The sequence below is a fragment of the Meleagris gallopavo genome, chromosome 1 (genome assembly GCF_905368555.1).
Source record: "Meleagris gallopavo chromosome 1, MGAL_WU_HG_1.1, whole genome shotgun sequence".
Taxonomy (NCBI): domain Eukaryota; kingdom Metazoa; phylum Chordata; class Aves; order Galliformes; family Phasianidae; genus Meleagris; species Meleagris gallopavo.
Genome location: NC_139404.1, coordinates 104,057,515 through 104,081,083, shown reverse-complemented (window position 1 = coordinate 104,081,083; position 23,569 = coordinate 104,057,515). Strand labels below are relative to the sequence as shown.

Sequence of the window (23,569 nt, the reverse complement as noted above, 5' to 3'; positions counted from 1 at the left end):
CTTCATATTACTGGGTAGCCTCAATATATATATATATATAGAGCTCAATATACTTCCTTTTAAGAGAGAAAAAAAATCTGTTCAGATAGAACCAAGTGATCAGAACAATTAAGAAAATCACTCAGATTCTCTTTGTACATGTGTAACTCAAGAAACGTTTTGTTTAAAGTCACACATTTGGCATGTGTCTAAGAGGAATGTTGCAGTTTGCGTTGATATAAGAACTATGGTAATGAATGTTTGAACATTGTCTACTTTGTAATTTGTAATTGTCTGGTTACTGGTTTAGCAATAAGTATATAAATATAATGTTTAGAAGATTTTAGTTATAGTAATTTGACTGCAACACAGCCCCTTTTGTTATCTTACTTGAGTTAGGAATTACTTAAGATGTCATTTGGAAACCACCGTCTAGCATTATACAAATGCATATACTGTGAAGAGAGCCTCAACATTTTCTTTATAAAAGCTATCGATCAGTGCCTTTTTCCTGCGGCACATTCTCACTTGCTAAACAGCTCCATATAAAATAGTTCATACTAATAGGCATAAACTACAATGTGCAAAAACAGATTTTCAAGTCCTTTCTGGTACTTACGGGAAATATAGTTAAGTGTAATCAGAGAGACAGCAATTGGTTCTTTCATTAAAAAAAAAAAAAAAAAAAAGAGTAATTCCCTGATAATATAAAGCAGTACTGCATCACTGAATCCTGAGTTCCATCAGTTTAGACTTAGGATTCTACTGGTCTCAGTATATGCGGTATCATTCAGCATTCACAGATTGGTGGCATGATGGCAGTGGAGATCATCCCTGTATTGCAAAGTTGGACTCACAGGCTGGCTTAGAGCACACTTCTCATCCATGCTAAATGGACTACTCATAGAATCGTAGAATCGCAGAACCATTTGAGTTGGAAAGGGCCCTTAAAGGCCATCTGGTCCAACTCCCCTGCAATGAGCAGGGACACCTACAGCTCCGTCAGGTGCTCAGAGCCGCGACCAGCCTGACCTTCAGTGTCTACAGGGATGGGGCATCCACTGCCTCTCTGGTCAACCTGTCTCATGCCCTTCTTGGAGAAACCACACTTGGGCTGTTTGTTTGATACCTGGCCTGTGATGTGCTTTCTACTTCTGCATGCAGCTCACTGAAAGAAGAATGTGGGCTCCAGCTCCAGCCACTGACCTTCAAACTCTTCTGCTTTAGGGAGTCAAAAGTCCACCTCTGCTGCCATGTGTACGCAAACAGAACAGACTCAGAGTCAGAGAGCAACACAGGGACTGATACTGGTTCTGCAGTCATATGAGATAGGGGACATGAGCAATGTCCTATGTACTCATTTCCACAAGTAGGATTAGATTGCTACCTTCATGTGCCTTGATCAAAAAAAGAATGAGCTTTGCATAGTGGAGCTTCTGTCCTGTTGCATACCACAGAGGCAGCTTTTTAAAGCAAAGTAAAGGGCAATGCCTACTGCTCTCCTTCTCACTTACAGTAGCTTTTCCAATCTGCAGTTTCTACCCATGCAGTAGCCTGAAATGCAGATGACACAGACGCAGACATACTGTCCTTTATTCCTGATGCCTACTTCTGTGTGTCCTAAGAAGTCAGATTCTTCAAAGCACCAAGCTGCTGTTCCAGGGTCCCCTACACAGCTTACTGCTTAGAGAACAAGGAATATCTTTTAGCTACATTGCTAGTAGGTAATCCTGCTGACTTTAGATGCAGTGAGATCCCTGGTTTAGTCTCCTTGTGGGAATGACTGCTGACAAATAAAACATAGCCAACTTGTGGTTAAAGCACAGGATCTTTGCTCTATTCCTGGAATTGCAGCAGATTTCCTGTGTGGCTTTGGACATGTCACGTAAGCCAAAGTATTCAAACCTGTGGCCAAGCCACTGGGTGCTCAGCAGCTTGAAAATCAGGTGTTTGTTTGTTTGTCTAAGTATAGATTTAGGACCCTTATTTTCAGCAGCCATTTAAAAATAAAATCTTTGGCCTATATGTCTCCAGTTTGACACCTTTATGGCCATGTTATACAGCCAGCCAAACTTCCTATTGAATCAAGGGAAGAGCACTGTGTTCTCTGGCTGTCGGACCAATTATCTATGCACAAATTTAGGTGTCTGCCTTCAGTTAGAAGGCTGACCATATGGGGATTCATCTCTCTGAGCCAATAACTTCCACCTACGAATGAAGAGGACCCTGGAGCACAATTGGATCGCTTGAGGCCTTTCAGAGGCTCAGTACGTTATAGGTGGAAATGTTTTAATTCCTTATCCAAACAGAGAAATGCAAAAATGACTGTTAGTACTAATGTTTATTATGCCTCTGTAATTATACTTGATTTTTGAATTGTCATTGAATATCCCTTTTGTATTTTTAGTGGTGTAAACTCAACACTTGCTGGGCAGAAAGTAGCAGTTGTTCTCACCCTGAAAATGAAATAGCATTTTTTTTCCTAAAAAAAGGAACCCCAAAATTTGCCTGCTAGTTCTTCAGTCCCACTCCTTCCCAGGATGTAAGCCTTCTGTTAAGATCCAATCACCATCAAATATAATCTAAGACCTTTTTAAACAGAAAAAATGCAAGGTGGAAGTCCCAAACCACTAATTATTTTTCACTCCCTGTTTCAAATAACCTGTCAAAACAAACAAATACGTTCTAGACTAGGACTTTCTATGGCAATTTTTAGTGCTGGCTGAATTTTAACAGCCAACATATAACAACAATACACCATTATTGGTAGTGGCATGTATGCTACCACGGTAAAAATATTTCCAATGTGCAGGCACTGTATGGTATTTAAATAGAAATATCCTTTTTATTTTTGCTGACAGACTCCTCGGGCAAAGCTGGATGATTGGAGAAGCAGAACTTTTATTAGCATACCCAGGGGCCGGCCAGCTGCATGCTATGTTTGACACTGTTCTCACACAGGAGGGGGTTATCAGGAAGAAGGAATGAAGTACATAAGCTGAGTCCCCATAAAGACCTGCACAGTACAGCCTAACAAAAGATACGAATATGACATAATTTATGTTCAGAAACTTCCCCTGGAGGAAGGAGGACTGTCACTGTTTCCGATATGCATTAGACCTAGTGAATATGCGGTAAGAAGCAAGTACGAAAGCAGGTGAAGTATCTCAAAATACTGGTGGTGAGTGAGATTTCCTTGCAAAGTGGATTTAAAATCCAAGGGAATCTTTAAACCAAATATTGGCTTTTGTAGAACAACAAAACCAAGATAGTGTTTCCACTCAGCCATAAAAGTTACTGCGGTTGTGTAATCATGTTGAGTTGTGGCCTTAGGAGAAGTTATAAAGCAGCTGCAGCAAATTAACTTTTCAAAAGTTATTATGGATTGGATGGAATCTAGAAAATTCCCCCATGTTATTTTTTTAAATAGAATTGTAAAATGAACAACTGTGGATGAGATCTCATCTCAAGCTTCTCACTGTGTGCAAGCACTAACCTGAAAACTTCAAGGGAAAATGAAGCCAGAAGCACCCCACCCTCCAAAACAGACACTCTCCTATCAGAAACAGTCCCCGGCATTCATCCAGAGGAATCCCACTGGAGAGTCTTTAAATAAGGTATCGGTTTCTGGGGTGATCTCAAGTGGTTGGCTCCTGGCAAAACAACTGGAGATCCTCATACCTGAAAAAGGAGTATGCAACATTAGAGAGAAGCCCACAGGGTGGTTATCATGGCTGGTGTGGGGGCAAATTCTAGGTTCATAGAATGCTCTAAATAAGAAGTCACTGGTTCTTAGTCATATGACAATGCTCAGTCTCCTGGCTTCCTAATAAGACCTGATCTCAGCTGGATCAACACCCTGTGACCTCACATGGGAAGAAGTTACTGTCACTCAGTTAATAGGTGGCATCTTGACTTTCTAGGAGGAGGCAGCTGCCAGCCTTGATGAAATCATAATCTGGGAAAGAACAGCACTACCTGGCAGAGCACCTTGGGGTATAAGTCGAACACAGGAGGTTCAGAAGAGAGCAGGAAATGAAAACAGCAGTACAGTGTAAGAACATGCAAAGTAAAAAAAAAGAAGACATTGGCGTCATGGTGACTGCAATCCCAAGTATTTGAATAAGAAAATTTGTCATCTGGGAGGTGAATGGGCTTGAAAACTCCTGGAACAAGCCATGAGAAAACCTCACAGTAAGTTGGAAATACATGGGGTTAAAGGAGGCAGGCATAAGGGATTAAAGCAGCATGTCTTACCATTTGATCTGAAGTCCATACTGCAACTGTTCTAGGAGAAATGTTTTTCATTTTGCCACATAAAGCTCTTGAATTAGACCTTAAAGAAGTGAGGATTCTTTTGGACAAAATGTCCAGCATGCAGCTAGATAGATACGTAATACGATTAGTGAACAGTTGGCTGATAAGTTAATCTCAAAGGGTTGTAGTAAATAGGGTTACATCAGGCTGGCAGTCACTGGTGGGGCTTTGCAGGACTCCACTTTAGGGCTAGTTCTCTTCAATATCTTCATAAATGACCTGAATGCAGGACTTAAATGTATACTAAGTAAGTTTGCAGATGATATTAATGAAGAGGAGCTGCTGGCTCCCTCTCCAGGGGCAGAGGTTTGGCAGAAAGACCATGACAAATAGGAGCACTTGAGCACTCATCAACTGCATGAAGTTTAACAAGAGCAAATGCTAGATTCTGAACCTTGGATAGCTCGGTTCTGGATATCTGTACAGACTGAGGGATGAGAGGCTGGAGAACAGCCTCACAGAAAGGGATGTGGAGGTTCTGACTCAGCATGAATCAGCAGTGTGCCCTATTATCTTGCCCTGCCAATAGCCTGAAATGCACATACCCATCATTTGATTTATCGTGTATAATAAAACGTAAAACACTCAACTGGATCTAGGACCTCAAGTTCCATGTTCTTGAGCTGCACGAGCAGACAGTCTGTACACTTGAAGTCAAGGTTGGGTCTAAACACAATGGAAAGTGATCCAGTGTATGTACCCTCTAAGTATCTGAAAACAATGACTGTAGTACCTTTAGCAATGGTATATACAGCATTTCCACACCTGCTCAAAGCCAACTAATGTACCAGATCTGAAGGACCTGATCCATTATGACAGTAATATGAACCACGTACAATGTTTCGGACCTTCAGAGTGTTCTATCAGCATAAATTAATGACTTATTTCCAACACTTATATGAAACAGGTATGTATTTACACAAATAGGCAAATCAAGATCCCATGAACAATTTATTTATAGAATGACCTAGTTGCATTCAGGCATGTTGGACTGCATTCTTGACAGTTTCTGGATGTAAAAAAATGTACAAGTCATTGACTTAGTGTTGTGGTGTTGCTTCAAATATTTCCAAGTAAAGGAGTTCAAGTAAAGGAGTTCACAGTGCCCTCCTTCTTTGTACCTGTTTCCTATGTCTTGCCTGTTTAACTTCTCACTTGTCTGGGGCAGTGGATATCACTTACTTTCACTGTGGATTTACTCTGCCTAAGGGCAAAAGCCATCTAAGAGAGTCTCTGTATTAGTGCTGGTCATTCTCTGGTCTAAGGCCAGTAACAGCGTGTGAAGTGCTTACAAGGGATCTGGGAAAAGTGACTGGGAAGCACAGCTGACAGTACATATATGCTGTTTTATCTACGTTAAAAAAATTGTCGGGTTCCATTGATCAGAAAACATCAGAAAACTCTGAAAGACTCTGAAACTCTGAGTGAAGACTCTGCATACGTGTCCTATCATTTCTGTCCCAGAAAAGGTGACAAACTAATTCATCTTCAGGATCCATTTTGTATTGTTTGCTCTTGGTTTGTCTTGCAAGCAGAGTTTTCAAAAAGCCTCCATGACACTAGAAGCATTTTCTAATGAAATGTTGGTAGGAGCTTCACCACTGACTTCACCGGGAACAGCCTTAGGTCAACTCTAGGCTCTTTCTGGAAAAATAAATAAATAAATAAATAAATAAATAAATAAATAAATAAATAAACAACCCAGGAAAACAACAACAACAACAAAAAACAAAAAGCCCTCAGTCTTTGTTTTCTTTAAAAGGACATCCTGTGACTTTATTACAGAGTTCTGCCAGTCCAAGGGAGGCAGAAAAAGAGAGAGACAAAATCTCCTCTAAATATCAAATTATCAGTAGAAAGCAGCCAGTGACTTGCCATTTTTAACAGTGTATAATCAGCAGGGAACTGTCACAGATGTCCTACATTCTCCAAACAATGTTTCAGTTTCTCTTTTCCTTTTGAATCTTTTCTGAGACTTCCCCTCACCAGCCATCTTCCCAGTCCTCTGCTAGGTTTCACTGGGTTCTTCACTTCTTTCTTAAACCATACCCTATAAAGTATATTCCCTTTTGTACATCTAGATCTTCTTTCAGCTTTCTCGCTTTCCTTCATTCCCTCCTAACACTCACAATATTAATTCAGGTCACTTCTGTTTTTTTTCATCTCAGTAGAAGCGTGTAATTGTGTTTGAGTATCTGTACTATCCTCATCTGTATGAATAATGTTTTTCATTTCTACAGTAGTCCAACAAGGATGAAATCATTTCCATCTAATGCCTATTGGTGTTAAACCACAAAACCAATAAGAAGCCTTTCCCAAAAGGAATTCCAGTTCCAAGAAAATAGTTTTTTATTGCTAAAACCTGGATTCCCCGTACTGCTTATCTTGTACTTGCTCGAGGCTTCTACCAAACTTATTCAGAATTAGTGGAAGTTTATGCATCACCATCAAAGGAGTTAGGATTGCATTATAGCTTGTTACAAGATCATTTTATTTTCTCCCACATGCTCAATCTTGTTCCCACTAACTCCTGCATACTTCTGCTGGGTGTTGTATCCTTACAAGGGGTGTTGCACAGTAACAAGTGGAATTTTAGCCATCAAATATACCTTCTGTATAGCCCACTTATTGTTTTTGGAAAGTGTTCAGTTCCTTCTATTGTTTTCCTGTCAATAAATGTTCACTGATGAATACGTTGTCCATGCTGATGACAGGTTTTACCTTTAGAGTAGACAAACAGAAAGGTGGTAAGACCATGCAAAGTCAACTGCTGTTACGCCTTATCCTAGCATGAATGCAAGACACTTTAGGGGTGTCATGCTCTTTACTTCTGGTATTAAATTGCTCAGTAGCTGAGACTGTATGCAAACCAGCTGCTTTTCTAGGTGACATATTAGTTGCTCCTATAGGAACATTCTGCATCCAAATCCTATTCAAGAATGCCACTGGGAACAAAGCTGGCTCATCTCCATGAAACATTCACAGTATTGGAACACGAAGCTGATGCATTGTGTGCTATATTTTTCCTCTTCAGTTCGGGGAAAAATATCAGAAAAAAAGGAAGATGTGAGCCATCAAGTCTGCAACGCACCCACGTTGCAATCGTGAACTGAGAACAAGATCTCACCACCAACGTTTTCAAGACCTGGCAGCAAATAGGAAAAACAAGTGAACAATCAGTGGCTACGGACTCAGTCTTTGCAGCCAGGCTTCTGTCTGGTATGAGTTTGGGCTACCTCTGTAAAATCAGTCCAGCCTATGGGCCACTTACATTCAGGCTTGCTCCCAACCATTTTAGTGATTAACTAAAGCATATGGGTCACCATTTTCCATGTGACCTCAGATTGCCAGATACCTGAATATGTCTGAAATGGCCTGAGTGTGTTCAATGGCAGCAGAAAATGATTCTCTGCTTTTTAGGCACATCATCTGCTTTAACAGAGTTCCTTTTAAAGAATCCCCTTGCACCTCCATAGAAAATCCATATGTTCTTCTAAGGTGACTTTGTTGAATCAAGAATGGCACCTGCATGCAGCCTGAGTTCTCTGCTTGTTACAAATAGCTCCTAAACTACATGCATTATAAAGCAGTTTTAAAGCAAGAAAATAGCTTGAAAGGAGTGAAGGCTTAAACAGAATGCTACCTGAAGAATCATTCGTGCCAGCTCAACAGCTTTTAACACCCCTGAGACTGCTTTATTGCAAACTCAGAGGAATAGGAGATCTGGATAATAGCTACTCATAGCTTTTATTTCACCCTCAATCAAAAAGCTTCTCTATCTGTTTTCTATTTTTCACTAAAAAGCCAGTCTCCTTATGTGCTTGCTGAAGGCAACTGCCCACTTCTCACAGAAACCCTAAAAATAAGATGCAGTGGTGATGCAGTCCTACATAAACAATAGCTTGTTTTACAGAAGAAGTGCTCATTATATACTGTTTATAAACCAATCCCGGATGTCTTGTCTTACACATACATCTGCATAGAGTCACCAGTTCTGGCAAGGACAGCAGAGAGCATGGTAAAGCAGTGTAGATCAAGCTCACAACACTCCTACACAGTTCATGAAAATAGAGGGCAAGCAGAAGGCTGAGACCCTTGAAGAGTCTTTGCCTTGACCACACTATCCATGGGCTGCAGTATGAAAACGCCCTCTGTTAAACATCATATGAGACAGGAGAGGCCACATAAATGATTGCAACGAGATAAGAGCTTCCATCATACATTGCACCTTCCTACATACCAAAGTCAGTCTCTGGATACATCCCACTAGAAAGCAGGATTTATAAGTTCAAAAATTCATGGCACAGAATAGCAATGTCTGTACATTAAAGATAGCTTACAATAAAAACGCTCACGTGTTTTCCTGAATCTCTGCTCTTCTTCTGTCTGGAAATTCTTCCTATTTTTAGGATATTTCAGGACATTTTCAGGACTTCCTATGTTTGTTTGGGTTTCTGGACCTCTGGCAGATGCAGTGAGACCTGAGTAGCGAAGTTGACAGACATCACAGATATTCTCACTGTATGAGTATACTCTACCATACAACACAGGTACCTGGCTATCATCTATCTTTATGCAGGACAGTGACCTGACAGGTACAGCTCAGTTTTCTCACCCATATCACAGATGCCTGAACAAGTACTTGATAGTTGGTCTTCACACACAGTAAAAGTCCCACACGTTCTGAAAATTTTGGGTTTGTTGAGCACATGCAGGGCATCCAGGGTTTCCACAGGTTCATTCTGGAAACACAATATCATTATTGTTAATACACCCAGAAAACCTCAAGCATTACATAAATGCTTGAGGTGTGAGGTATAAATCACTTCTGAAGGTGTTTTAAATAAAATATTTGAGTTGTATGGCCTCTCAGAGCCTCTGTATCACTGTGCTGGCATTTCCACCTAGCAGCAGCATTCCCAGCCACAACCAGGCAAGCAAACAAGCAAACAAACAGTTACCATCTTCTTTGCATTGTAGATGAACTTGAAAGAAAATACAGCTGCAATTAGTTGGCACGCAGCTGTTGAATTAAATCCTTTACTGGGCAGCTAGCAGAGCACTGAATTGTGGCGTAAGCAGCAGTAGCTGGATTCAAAGTAAAGGATGCCAAAGAAAGGGTTAAGTCTACACCTGTGTGCATGTTCATAATGTGTATTTTTTCCTGAACACATTATTAGTCTGTTAGCTCATTTAGAGACTATAATGAAGTCATTCCGATGCCACCAGTATATTTTGCCAGAAAACTGGCAATCTTTAATCTGCTTCCTCTACAGCATCTCACAAAGGAAGGGAGAAACCAAAACACCGACTTCAACTAAACAATGAATTTATTTGCAGTGCTGGGTCCCAGCACATGCTGAGAAGAAAATTCTTTTGTTTATTCCCCCTTTCCATCTGATGGGCTCACACAACAAGCAAGTCATAGAGGATTCCTCAATGCAGCACAAAGTCTCCCCACCTTTTACACTCTTCTCATTCTCTGTGCCTTCCTTTGAGCTTTCCTCTAGATGAAGAAACCAAAGATAAAGCTGAAATTCTTTGAAAAAAGCCCTAGCTAATGAGTTGCTGTGCACATATGCTTTCCACATAACTGCCCATTTCCACACTCATATCTTCTTTGAGAGACAACAACAATATGCACTTAGCAGGGATTTCTAAGGGAAGTGTGCTGGGAAACAACGGTTGGCATGCCAACAAAGAGACTTTCTGCAGGAATCAGGGGCTGTAGGGGATGTGGATGGGGACAGGGACAAAGAGGAGCCAATCCCAATCCAGTTTCAACTCACCGGTGTATGTGCATTTGCAAACAGGGGATAAAAAGTGCTTTAGTCAATCCCTTCTCTTGTTTCCCTATTAAACAAAATTCACTGATGTTTCAAGCTCACATGGACAACATTCAAAGGTTATGTCCATGGGAGCTAAATGAGCTGAGCTTTCCCAGTTAGCTATGACTGGGATGTAACTTGGTCAAATAAGAGAAAAACAGCTGAGCCACATCTATCCAGCTTGCCATGCACAATGGAATTCAAGAGCCGTGTGGCACTGAGGGACGTGGGTAGTGGGCATGGTGGGGGTGGGCTGATGGCTGGACTTTCCAGCCTTAGTGATTCTTTATTTCTGTGAAAGCAGAGAGGTGAGTCTGACAGGAAGCTGAATCTGAGGGCATATGGCTACTACAAACTCTTGCGACAATAACCTCATGTTACAGCACTGGTAGTATAGCTGAATGCTGGCAGGGCTACTTGCTTTGCTGAATGATGTGCAGCTGCCAGCATCTTGCTGGCACACCACAGCAATCTGAGCATCTCCTCTCAGCACATTGCTGCATCATAGCCATGAAGTACATTCTTCTGCTCTCCCCCTGTGCATTGATGTTGGTGAGAGCAACAGTGGGTCTTAAAAGCAGATAAAAATGAAGATGCTTGCTCATAGAATCATATCATAGAATCACAGAACGGCCTGGGTTGAAAAAGACCACAATGATCATCCAGTTTCAACCCCCCTACTATGTGCAGGGTCGCCAACCACCAGACCAGGCTGCCCAGAGCCACATCCAGCCTGGCCTTGAATGCCTCCAGGGATGGGGCATCCATAGCCTCCTTGGGCAACCTGTTCCAGTGCGTCACCACCCTCTGTGTGAAAAACTTCCTCTTAATATCTAACCTAAACCTCCTCTGTTTCAGTTTAAAACCATTTCCCCTTATCCTATCACTATCCACCCTCACGAACAGCTGTTCCCCCTCCAGTCTATAGGCTCCCTTCAAGTACTGGAAAGCCACAATGAGGTCTCTCTGGAGTGTTCTCTTCTCCAAGCTAAATAGCCCAGTTCCCTCAACCTTTCTTCATAGGAGAGATGCTCCAGCCCACTGATTATCTTAGTGGCTCTCCTCTGGACCCGCTCTAAGAGCTCCACATCCTTCCTGTACTGGGGGCCCCAGGCCTGCTCACAGTACTGCAGATGGGGCTTTACAAGAGCTGAGTAGAGGGGACATCGTGCTGATGGAGCAGAAAGCATGGAGAGGCCAGGAGGGCACTGTGAGCAAGTGCAGATTGAAAGAGGAAGAGGCAATGAGTCTATTATGGGTTGCTTTTCAACAAAGCAAATTGTTTATTTTCTCTAAATTTATATGTGGCACAAACAGCACCAGCGGGGGACTGTGATCAGATAAGGAGAAGAAGAATAGACTTGGAGCTTAAAGCATGTGAGCAGAACCAAACAATGACTCTTGTAAGTGGCTCTGACCACCCAGCTTACTGATGGGACCTTTGGGTGGGCTTGGACTTAGAGCTGCAGCCTCCAAGACAAAAGGGCACTCCACTGTAGAGAAAAGGAGAAAGCCAAGGATGGGGGCATTTTCATACTTGATCACAAGGCACACTTGGCACAGCATGCGCATGCTGTGCATATGGCTGAACCCTGGCATGTAGCCGCCTCCTGTGGTTACATCTTGCCTTGAGAGGCCCTGACAGTTTGTGGGCTCCCCCATGCTGAGACCCCAGTGCCTGGGCATACAGGATCCTCACAGAGAGTCTGGGGACAATTAGATGGCTCTGAGAAGTGGCCTTGAAAGCAAATTAAATGAGTCTCAGAGGAACAAAGCTGTGTGCCTGGGCTCAAGCAGAACACAAATAGGACATCTGTTCCCATATCCCAGATGTTTTCTATGCTCTGTGCATTGAACAAGGACCCAGGACCACTGACCAGTATTACAGCTATCAATGTGAGACAGAGGTGCCTCAACATCCACTCAGTGCTTGACAGCAAGGCATGCTCAACTGTGCACTTACGTGCAGAATGTAAGCATTAGATCCATCCAGTTTACCCTGAAGTGATAGAGATACACTATACAGCTTTCACGGAGTCAGTGCAAGGAAAAACAAAACAAAACAAAACAAAACCATGATTTTGATTAATAGCACAAGGAGTTCTTGTGCTGATCTATCCTATGATCATATTGTCAAAATAAAGTAGCACCTTCAGGACATCAGGAGAGCTGGAAGCTCTCAGAAAAAATCAGAACCTGCCAGGTCAGCATTTCCAGGTGGGAAAAGAAGAGAGGCATATCCAGATGGAAAAACAAACCACAAATAATAACAAAAATAACGGATGTATGGCAGTCCTTTAGAGTCCTGAGTGACTCCTATTGAGGAGCTTTGGTTTTGGCTGAGGAGCTTAGCTGCTTTGAGACACTGCGTAGGAGAGAGGTGCATGTAGAATGGTTAGATGGTGCTGGAGAGCTGACTTTATTGTCACTAGTGCCAAAGGAAATGATTTAGGTGTCTGAAGAGCAGGAACATCAACTTCTCTAGGCTAAATGTTCTGTAGCTATCTCAGCCCACAGTTCTGAGTAACCACTTGAATGTTCTTCGCTTCTTCACTTCCTGGCAGCACCCACAAAAAGCATGACCTGCCACTAATTTTACCAGCAGTCAGATACTCAGATGCTGAATTGACACAATCAGCAGTCAAACAGGAAGAATCTAACAGTGAAGGGAAATGAAGACCGAGCTCATAAGGCCCAGGTTAACACTGTTAATCTTAAGTCAGCTTTCTGCTTTTAATATATATTCATTACATTAATTATTATTTCAAATCTGCTGATTAGCAAGAAAAATTGCACCAATTTCTTTATAATCTTGCTATTCATGAAGGAAGTTATTATTGTAAACACTTGTAAAAGCACATTTAATTTTACACATGCTACGTATATATCCTATAGTATAAACACATACAAAGTATATTAGTCTCCAATTTTCTATCTATATATGTAGGTCACTCTGAAAGTAATACCTACTATTTATTCCCATAGAAACTAAAACAGATACAATAACACTATTCAATAAAGCAAATTCTCAGAAACAAAACACTATTTGACAACACAGGCACCACCATTAGCTGTGCATTTTCACCAGCAATGAAAAAGAGCCTGCATACTTGTACACAGGTACACAGCCATCTGGAACATGGCTTGTCTTTCCCTTCACTGTCACCACTGCCGAAACACACCACTCATCCCTCACTGTGCTCACATCTACTGTTTGATCTCCATCGATGTTCATTAAGTGTCAGTGAATGTCAGTGGGTGTCATTTTTTCCACATGGAGGAATTCAGTGACATACCTTTGCTTCATATGCACTTCCATGTCAGATGTCATTTTGTCAGATTGCCCTTCTGCTGCCATTTGTTGCATGGCAACAAAATGTAATGGAATGTGAGTGGGAAGGTTAAATCTCTACTGCCATATCACCAACATCTGCCTCAGACATCATGGGCCAATGAGATAAAATAGGAAGCATTACTTTTGGCGCAGCCCTCTTATATCCTTTCCATTCAAGATCATGTGAGTTCATAACTTAGTCAAATGTTTCAGTTAATTCATTATTTGTGACATTTCTAACCCTAGTATTTCCTGGCTTCATGCCATATGAGGATATGTGTATACTAGCAGCAGCGTGAACATACAAGAAAAAGCTATCTCTAAGTCAGCATACATTGAAAAGATTAAGTTCCAGCCTTCTCATGCTGCAAACTTGGCTAAGAAAGCTCTACATTTAAAAAGAAATTTAAAATGCTGCTTCAGGAATTACTGAAATGTCAACCAGCATATGAAAGGACTCTTTTCATGTCATCTCTATGCCCTAACTCTTTTTGCATCCCTCAGGATTATTATTTTTTAAATTGTTTAAAAAAAAATAATTAAAAAAGCTCAGTCATCTCAAGTGGATAATTTAAATGCCAAGTCTCTGCCTGGATTCACATGTTCTAGTTCAGTTTTAAATCATTGAAAACAGATTGAATAGGGTGCCTTGCTTGGCAAGTGCTGCTGTTCACCTACCACCAGAACTTCAGTGTGGTCCTCTTCTGAAGGCGTTTACCCATTGCCTTGACAGAGACTACTCAGGAGAGGAAGGATGTTACAGGCCTGCTGTGCATCCTTTTGTCTCATCCTGCTACTAAATCTCTCTGCAAAAAAAAACACATCAGCATTGTGGGAGCCAATACTGTTGAAAATTCTGTGGTCCTTTAAACCCTGTAAGTGCCAATTTATGTTTTGCTAACACAAACAAGCAAATGGCTTTTTCCTCTCAAATAACATAATAATTGCTTTTTATTTATTTATTTTGCACGGGACATTAAACTGTTGGACTCGTGTATCATCCAAGATCAAATTAAAGACAGCATGGCAAGTTAGTATGTGCCTTCCCTGCAGAATAAGAAAAACGTTGTTCCTGTACTTGCCAGCACCACCCACTTGTCTTGCCTGGAGGGGCCAAGTGACATTATCCAAGGTGAGCACAGCTCAAAGGTGCTTTCCAGTCCTGAGAATGCCATGATTTGCCTCACTGCTAACCAAGTCTAACCATGGCCATGCATTTTAAGAGTGGAAAAGTTCTCTAACAGCATTCTCTAGTCTCCTTGTTCCCATGTCTCTGCATGTCTTCCCACACCACACACCCTTCAAGTTGGATCCGCTCTTAGTTTCCTCTGCAATTGGAAAGCAAATATTCCCCTTGGTCTGCTGCCAGCATAACCAATACCAACTCCAGAGTCCTAGTTAACTTCTGCTTTGTTGAGCAGGATATTCTTCCAAACATGCAGCAGTGGACCCAGGGAGCACAGCCGTATCCTGCTGAAAAGATGAAAACAAACGCCAGAGTTTCTGCTGTGTCAATACAGGTAGTCATGGTTGCAATGCCATTGCAAGCTTTCTGGGTTTGAACATTTCCACGGTGGATTTGTAGTGCTCACGGAGGCCTCAGCACCTTGAAGAGCCCGGCTAGTTGCACACCAAGGACACTGAAAGTCCAGCAGCATCCCAGCTCCACGCACTCATTGTACAGAGCTCCACAAGACATTTCTCAGTACTCTGAGCCCTGCCCCGTCCTTCTCCCAAGACTTCTATTACCTGCCCCAGATGCACATTAAGAGAAAGGGTGGAGGAACACAGCAGTGGTGAAGAACAGAGAAGGTATTAATATCCTCCATGATATCTGCACTTTATTTTCCAAATTAATTTGCAGTCTGACTCTTTAGCTGCAGTTGCTGTTTCCCAGACTGCACCTGGCTTGGGAGTTGAAAACGAACATATTTCTTGTTGCTGTTGGCAAATAGGTCAGACTTGCTTGCTCCAAAGTTTGTACTTGTTATATATGTACATGTGAGTTTAATAAAGTTTGTTGTCTGTTTAAGCTCTGTTGTTGTCTGCTCAATTGTAGGGAAGTGGGAAGCTGTAACTATGCCAGAAATTTTCTTATTGAAGTCTAACAAAACAGTAAGCAATCTAAACAAACCAATAATATGGCACCCTGTGTCCCCAAAGCAGCACGCACTAAGAGTTTCATTAAAATTGATCTTGAATTCAGCAAGTAAATCAACACTCACCCAAGACAATACATTAAATTAATAAAGCACAAAATACCCCATACAGATCAGCAGGCCAAATGTTTTTCAAAAATAAGCGCAACTGCAACTTTCGGTTCCTGGTCCATATCAAAGTACCATGATGTTTCACCACAAAGCAGCAAATAATTAGCAATCAATTACTCATTAAAATTGCCCCATGAAGCAAGCATGTGAGCACATACAATGCTTCTAATTCCCCCTGGCTCTCTGGGCTCTGGCCTGATCTCATTACAAAAGCACTTCTGAGTGTACTGAAAAGCAAAAGAGTTGGTTCAGGCTCAGGGCTCACTTCCTTGGTTGGGTGAACTTGTGGTAGAGAAAGCCAGCCATGGCCAGGAGCACCAGCTCCCGAATGCTCTTGGGGGTTAAGTCCTCTCTTCTGCCAGCATCCCCCACTGGCAAAACTGCCTCTTCTGTAGGACTGTAGACTTTCTGGATATAGCTCCAAAAATATGGTCCCCCTCAAAGTGTCCTGGCCTACCAGTGCCTGTGTCATTGCAGCAAGGCCCAGCTTCCTCTGGTCTGCAGATGCCTGATGTCCCCAGAACTCAGTGCCATGCACCAAAGAGAAGCACAGACACTTTGCTCAGCAAATTCTCCCCAGCAAGGAAGAACTACTTGTTGCAGTTAATGTTGCAGTTAATGTGTTGAAGGATGAGTGATGGCACCACTGCAACGTGAGAGTCACATCTGACACGGGAAGTTCCATACAAACATGAGGAAGACATCTTTATTTTGAGGGTGATGGAGTGCTGGAAAAGGCTGCCCAGAGAGGTTGTGGAGTCTCCTTCTCTGGAGATATTCAAGACTCGCCTGGACATTTTCCTGTGTGACCTGCTGTAAGGAACCTGCTTTAGCAGGGGGTTGGACTCGATGTTCTCCAGAGGTCCCATCTAACCCCTACAATTCTATGATACTGTGATTCTGTGATCCTCTGGCATTATTTCCAGTATTCCCCTGCTCCTGCCTGCTGGGAAATGACCTTCACCGAGCATCTGTCGCAGTCAGCCTAACACTTGATTTTCCAACACCAGATGAAGCATCTGTGTTTCCACAGCCACACACTGCTTACCCTACTCTTGTGGTGCCAATGGCTTTTACCAGCAAAGGGCTCCTCCAGGTTTGGAAATCTCAAGGAAACCCAGCAGATTCCCAGAATATCCATAGGCAAGAATTAAGCAGGTGACACTCACAGGAGCTGTGAAAGATGCAAATGTAAAATAGCCTGATCAGTACAAGAACAAACTAGCAGAGTTACTCAGGGGCTAATGGGCAGTAAGAAACCATTACTAAGAAATCACACTGAGAAAATTGAGTCAATAACTGTGGCTGAAAACCATGGACATACTTAGTAAAACCTGCTGTCTTTAAGAAATATTGCTGCCTCTTAGTGTGATACATCAGCTGAGCAACAGCAGGAGGGCTCACCTTTTGGGAGGATGAGCTTGCAGGTTCTGAATCACTACAGCCATTTTTGAGCTATGCAGGAGAGCCCAAGGTTCCAGAAAGCCTGCTCAGACCCTAGGCTGGTAATATGGGTTGAAAGACAGCCTTCCAGGGAGAATTCAGAAAAGGGAGCTCAGCCAGGTGAGTCATGGTCTTGTTTTATTGCACTGGCTTTTCAAATAGACACCAAAAGAAAAAAAAATATTGGCACTTTATTTGTTAGAAGAACAGCCTAGAAGTATTAAAAGGAGTGATTGAGCATTGACATTCAGTGTTTCCATTTTTCAACAATTTCTGTGGGGTTTTTTCTTCTTTTTTTTTTCCTTGCGGTCTTTGTAAAAACACCAGAATAATAGCAATTTATTAAGAACTGGCATTCAATCAAAATAGTTTCCCTTAATGTGAATGCTCTTACTGACATTGTAAAATTTATTTAGAGATTCTGTTTTTTCTTCTGTTCATTGTTTGGATGTACCATAGGACTCCAATAAAAAAAGGTTATTTATGCTAAACAGATGTACTGTGAAAAGCCAGATGCAACAGGGATGATAACCAGCAGCTGGACAGGCCCTAGCAGATAAGCTGCCTTTGATTGTAGGTTTTCTTGGCATCTGTAGTTGTTATAGCAACTTAAAATAGAACCATAGAACAGAACCATAGAATCATTAAGGTTTGGAAAAGACCTCTGAGATCACCTAGTCCAACCGTCAACCCATCCTCACCATGCCCACTGACCATGTTCCTAAGTACTACACTTACCCTTTTCTTGAACACTCCCAGGGACAGTGACTCTACCACCTCCCTGGTCAGCCTGTGTCACTGCCTCACCACTCTTTCTGAGAAATTTTTCCAAATATCCAACTTGAACCTCCCCTGGCACAATTTGAGGACATTACCTCTCATCCTATCACTGTTACCTGGAAGATGAGGCTGACCATTGCCTTGCCATGACCTCCTTTCAGGTGCTTGTAGAGATTGATGAAGTCTCCCCTGAGCCTCCTCTTCTCCAGACTGAATAATTCCATTTCCCTCAGCCACTTCCCACCAGACCCGTGCTCCAGACCCATCACAGATTTATTGCCCTTTTCTGGAATGTTCCAGGGCCTCAATGTCTTTCTTGTAGCGAGGGGTCCATAAAACTTCCATCATTCACTCTGCTCACAAGTACATGGAGATGCTTAAGGCAGAAGTCAAAGTCTGACGAGTGAAGTATCCATCAGCTCTAAAGTGCTGTGCTTTCTGAGACTCTCCTCATATCTCTTAATGGCTTTCTCATTTGAAAAAGAAAATAAAACAAGTAGAGTTTAAAACAAACCAACATGAAAAGCCTAGGATAATCTAAGAAAGTTGATGTGCTGCCTGGATTTATCTCCATATCCAAACATATCCAGCTCCAGAGCTGGTCCTTCTAGGCCAAGTGGAGTATGTCCTGACGCTGCCTAATGCTTGTAGATGAAACAAACACATCATCTATTCCTATTCAGAAATGTTTACAGAAACACAGTGTGCTTACAGCAAGGTGCACTCAAACTGCGTCCCCTGGTGCCTCAGTTGAACACAGGCCCATATTACAGTGCTAAAGATCAAGTAAGAGACAAACACATGGAACCACACAGTGTCCAGAGCTGCCAGACACCTGATCCCTGTGCAGTATGCGAAGGAGGATGCAGGAGGCATGGTACAGGTGTGCTGTGTGGGGTTCATGATTTCTTCTCTCCTTTGACCACCAAGGGAGCCAGGGCCTGGAGAGTAGGTGGTCTGAATCACGCGTCACTCTTTCAGCCAAAGACATCAAAGTGGGTGAGCAGGATACAGCTGGATACTCCTACTTTCTCCTAAATATGAGCGGTGCCTCTGGCTCTCCTCCACAATTCATTCCATTGACATTGTTCGGTCTTCATTCTATAAAGCATTCATTTAACTCAGAGGGGAAGAAAAAGTCAATTAAAAGAAAAAAAAAAAAAAAAAGAAGTGCAACAATGAATTTTTAACATATTGTACCAAATAGAAAGCTGGACCAGGTGCAGACTCATGATTAGGATCAAGTGATGGGAAGAGGTCCAAAGCGTTCAGCTGAACTGATTGCAAAGCCCTGGCTTTCAAGACTGTATACAATAAAGCAACTCATTAATAGCTGGACTTTCACCTTCCTGGCAACAGATGAGTCATGTATTTGAGAAGGTCAGTGCCTTGGATTTTAAGAATGGAAGAGATCGGGATCACAGGCTAGACAATTTTTTTTTGGCATTAAGATAGCATAAGGCTAATATTTCTGTCTACCTACTGCCTTCATAGCTTCTGCAACACCAGGCTAGAAGGGAACCAGTGACCCAATGTACAGTTAAGCTTATCAACCTTAGTTACAACAGCATTTTGCTAAGATCTGAGTATACATTGCTTTTCTTATGTATCTCACTTTCTTCATCTGTGGCCAAGCTCTCCACTTCATAGAAGAGATTATATTGGAATAAACTGATCTGTGTTTGCACTGTCTCTTCATTATCCCTAAAGCCCTAAATTAGCAAAGTGATTAACCTTCTGAGAAATGCTCACTCCTTTTTGTAATGTCATTTGATGTCACACTTAGAGCGTCAACAAAGCAGGAGAAGCAATCATTTAAAGTATGAGGTAATTTGATTAGTTGAGAAGTCCCAACAACATTTTGACAGCTATTTTCAAAGCACAGGCAAGCAATTTCTTCACTGCATGATTAGACAGAGCAAGAGAACTCCACAATTGCAAAGCTCAAAGTTTCACCGTGTTTTTTTGGGGAATGTAATGAATGCATGTTGTATTATATGTGTTAGCACATTGCTTGGACAGAAATGATTGATAAATCTTCTTGAAATCAATTAAGGGGAAAAAAATAGATAGAACAGGACTATGTCAGGTTCTTCCTCCACACAGGAAAGTAAGAAGCATCCAAAGCTTCCAAATAATACACTCAATTTTCACATACCTCCTCCACCCACTCATTATGGGGTCATTGGAATGACTTTGCTAGCTTCTAATATTTCACTGGCAAGAAAGATCCCTGAGAAGTAAAGAAAGTGTCCAGGTGACAGAATTCCAGATATTTACCCTTCATATCTTCTACTTCAAAAATCTTTGGAGAGAGAAAATGCAGATCAGCCTCCAAGTTACATCTTCTTTCCTGAGGTAAAATTGTGGTCCTTTTTCTCAATACTAGGTTTGGAAGACATCTCTGACCCCTTGGGAGAGAAAAGAAAACCACAGACTTTCCCAGAATAACCACATATACCCAAGCTTCCCTTCCCTAGAGGAGAAGAAGAGGGACTCAAAACCTCTAAGATTGTTTTAGAACTCCTATGGCACTTAGCCAGAAATTTAAAAAAGAGTTCATGTGGCCATAAATCAGCTGAACTGGTCAATGTGCAGAGACAACTGACCAAAAAGACTCACCCAATGCTAGATGATTCACATTTCTGAGAAAGCCATGAAACAAAGGATTTTGCCTTAAAAAGCAATGGGTTGCTTGACTTTTCTTAGAGTCATAACATACTGCATGAACTTATATGATTATGGAGACCAGCATAACTGTATTAATGAAGAAGCTACTTCCAAGTGTATGCGGATATTTCCTTCAGTGCTGGCAAAATGACAAGTACACACCAGGTGACCAAAACCTCAACATCCTACACACATAGCCAAAAAAATTCTTGCACAAATATTCTCAGAAACTCTTCTGTCCTTCTGAAGGATAATGACAAGAATATTTTTGTCTGTTGTATCTCCTATTCCCATGGATTTTTTATGTTGGGAAACCATGTATCTGCCTCCTTTAAAATACAGTTCCTTTCCATGTGACTATGAAGAACATTCTTCTGGAGGCAGAAGTAATGATTCTGATTGTCTCAACTTATATTTTAATAGCAATTGACTTCCAGAGTAAGAAAAGCCATTCTGAAAAATCAGTAGTCCTGAAGGCACATACACTCAAAATGGATTCACAAAGGGATGTTTTGGAATAGAGTAGGTACCTTATATTATCTTTTTAGGAATAAACATAGATACCAGCAGCCAATACTAGGGAATGTCAAGTATGCTTAAGAATCCTGTATCTGATTAGATTCTTCATTGTTGTAGACATTCTGTGAATTGAGAAGAAAGGACACTCATGTTGTTTTCTACATGTTCTAGTCTGCTCTTAGCTAACTAACAGCCCTCTGTGTTATCCTTGCCTTTGCTGTCCTGGGTTAGAGTAGTCAGTGTCGTATTTTAAACATTTTTGCAGGAAAATATCCTTATGCTCTCCTCTCTGTCCAGCAGGGTGACAGGGTCAAGTTTCCAGATGACCCTCAGTAATCTATCACTTAAGATAGTCAGAACTCTGTTCTGCAGCCCATTGCATGGTAGATCCCGTGAATGGAGAATGAAGACCAAGCAGTGTAAGGTTCAGGCCCACATTATATGACACATGGTCACAAGTTGTGTGAAAGTTGCTAAAGTCTGGAGATTGCCTCTCTTTTCTAGTAGATACATCCTGATTTATGGCAATGGAAATGCCTTTGAAGATGCTATTGGTGGTGCTTTCTGTGCTTTGTCTTTCCTACAATACAAAAAATTGAAGATACCCACCTATGAAAGCTGTATTCTCCATTGGGTCATCACAACACAAGTGAAGCAACCCTGAGCATGATTTTTCACTGTTGGGTCATATCATTACATACAACTTCTATGCCTTATGGGAGTATAAGCTGATTAGTTCATAGACTGATGGCTAGCTGATTGACAGTTAATGGGTTTAATGCAATAGTGATGCAGGATTTTGTGAGATTACTTGAATGCCTCTACTTGTTTTAAAAATCCTCTTCAACTTCTGGTTACGCTGCTTAGTGAGGCAGCAATGCAAAAGAATAGGTAAAGAAGCAAGGTATTTTACAAAACCACACGACAAAATCTGGACCTTCACAGATCAGATTAAGCAGAATTATGCGGAGTTATAGGAGATCGACCACGTGTATCTGGTGCCACTTAGTGTCCAGGAAAGAGATCATGCAAGGTAGTTTTCCAAGATAGCAGAGCACTGGGAGTAAGTTACCCAAGAGGGCCCTTCTACTTTAATACTCTGAAATTCCTTCAAGCTTCATATAGGACCTAGGGCAGAAATCTTAAACTTTGCAAAGAAGATTCGTGCTCTACTGGTTACTACAATAGATAAACACTTCAGAGTCTTTTTATTTTTAAATGTTGCCCTTTATCTTCTTGAAACTAAGAAATTTTCGAGAATCAACAAGTCAGAGAAGGCATCTCTTGCTTCGTGAACAATGCAGTTACTCTGCATTACAAGGTTTCACTAGTGCTTTTTAACTACTGTGCACTTTCTAAATTGGAGACCAGACACTGGAGACTGGTCAGCAAAATGAAAAGACATAGCTTCAGGCAGTATTCAGTTCATAAGTACCTGCCAATTTGTTTTGCAGTTGCACTGTTATTTAAAAATGACAGTGCTGAATTAAAAGTTTCAGTTGGGTATGGAACTTTGCAGCTCCATAGCAGATCTGCCAGGGCTCTCTATCTGCCAGCCCATAAAACATCCTGCGATCAAGCGTGCCAATCTAAATTAACTGGGTTTGTGGTCAAGTGGCATTCACAACTGAATTATGTGTAGAAATCCTGAGAAGGAACAGCAGCAATATCCTTTATACCTGCAAAGTATACTGAAAATAAAGAAATAAATACTCAGGAAAAAAAAAACAGGACAAATACACTCACTGTTCTCAAGTTCTTTTTTATGAGGTTGAGCAATATTTATTTGAAAACTGTAAAACCACAAGTACTTGGCATCTGCCCTCTTTGATCACAGCATAGTTTAATGTAGGACAGGGGCATCATTTAGCTGCTTTTAGCAAAGTTAAAATTGGCCCTTTGAATCATTACATTTTTCTCTCTCAAACCCATCTGTACATGGATGTGCTGAGCCACCACTGTATTTTTAAATGAATATATATACACCTCTTCATGTTTTCTTCCTTGGCTTTCCAATTTTGCGAAGAGACAGCTGAAGTCAGTTGATCAATCACTGGCAAAAATGACTGAAGAGTCATCAGCACACAAAATGGCCACAGATGTAGCTCTTTGCTTTCTTTGCCTTAGCTTGCAAAAATATCCACTTGTCATCCAGCTCCCACACAGGTAATGAAGATTGATTAATATTGTTTTAATAGATTGAGATCATCATTTCAACAGAGCTTGTGGAGAATCATCATTATTTTATTAGGCCAAACCAGGCATCATTGCAGTTTTCCACTGAGAAAAGAAAATGATCTTGTCTTCAAAAGCAGTTTTTCCTCACTAAAGGCGAAACCAAAACAAACCAAAACAAACCAAAACAAACCAAAACAGTTCTTCAGGATCTGTCCAGAGATGATTTACTCTTAAAACAGACAACTTGTACT

The 23,569-nt window shown here is 41.4% G+C and overlaps 1 protein-coding gene across 18 annotated transcripts in view; it reads right to left on the bottom strand.

Annotated features, from left to right (window-relative positions):
* Positions 1 to 23,569, bottom strand: part of KCNE2 (potassium voltage-gated channel subfamily E regulatory subunit 2) — an 89,006-nt gene that overhangs the window by 30,997 nt on the left and 34,440 nt on the right. For 2 of the 18 annotated variants that reach the window (XM_085242498.1, XM_085242465.1), the window contains exons 2-6: positions 8,912 to 9,038; positions 8,637 to 8,777; positions 6,906 to 7,017; positions 4,237 to 5,940; positions 3,476 to 3,660 (exon numbers count right to left, since the gene is read on the bottom strand). The exons of 5 other annotated variants lie outside the window; for them this stretch is intronic. Coding sequence is in view for 3 of the 13 variants with exons in the window: in XM_085242449.1 (XP_085098575.1) it covers positions 6,977 to 7,017; positions 8,637 to 8,777; positions 8,912 to 9,038; positions 16,777 to 16,869 (402 nt within the window). In the remaining 10 variants the exon portion in view is untranslated. Of the gene's footprint in view, positions 1 to 3,475; positions 3,661 to 4,236; positions 5,941 to 6,905; positions 7,018 to 8,636; positions 8,778 to 8,911; positions 9,039 to 14,136; positions 14,265 to 16,776; positions 16,903 to 18,067; positions 22,255 to 23,569 lie in introns of those variants that run through there. 11 more of the 18 variants (XM_085242486.1, XM_085242449.1, XM_085242440.1 and 8 more) reach the window with 11 other exon arrangements.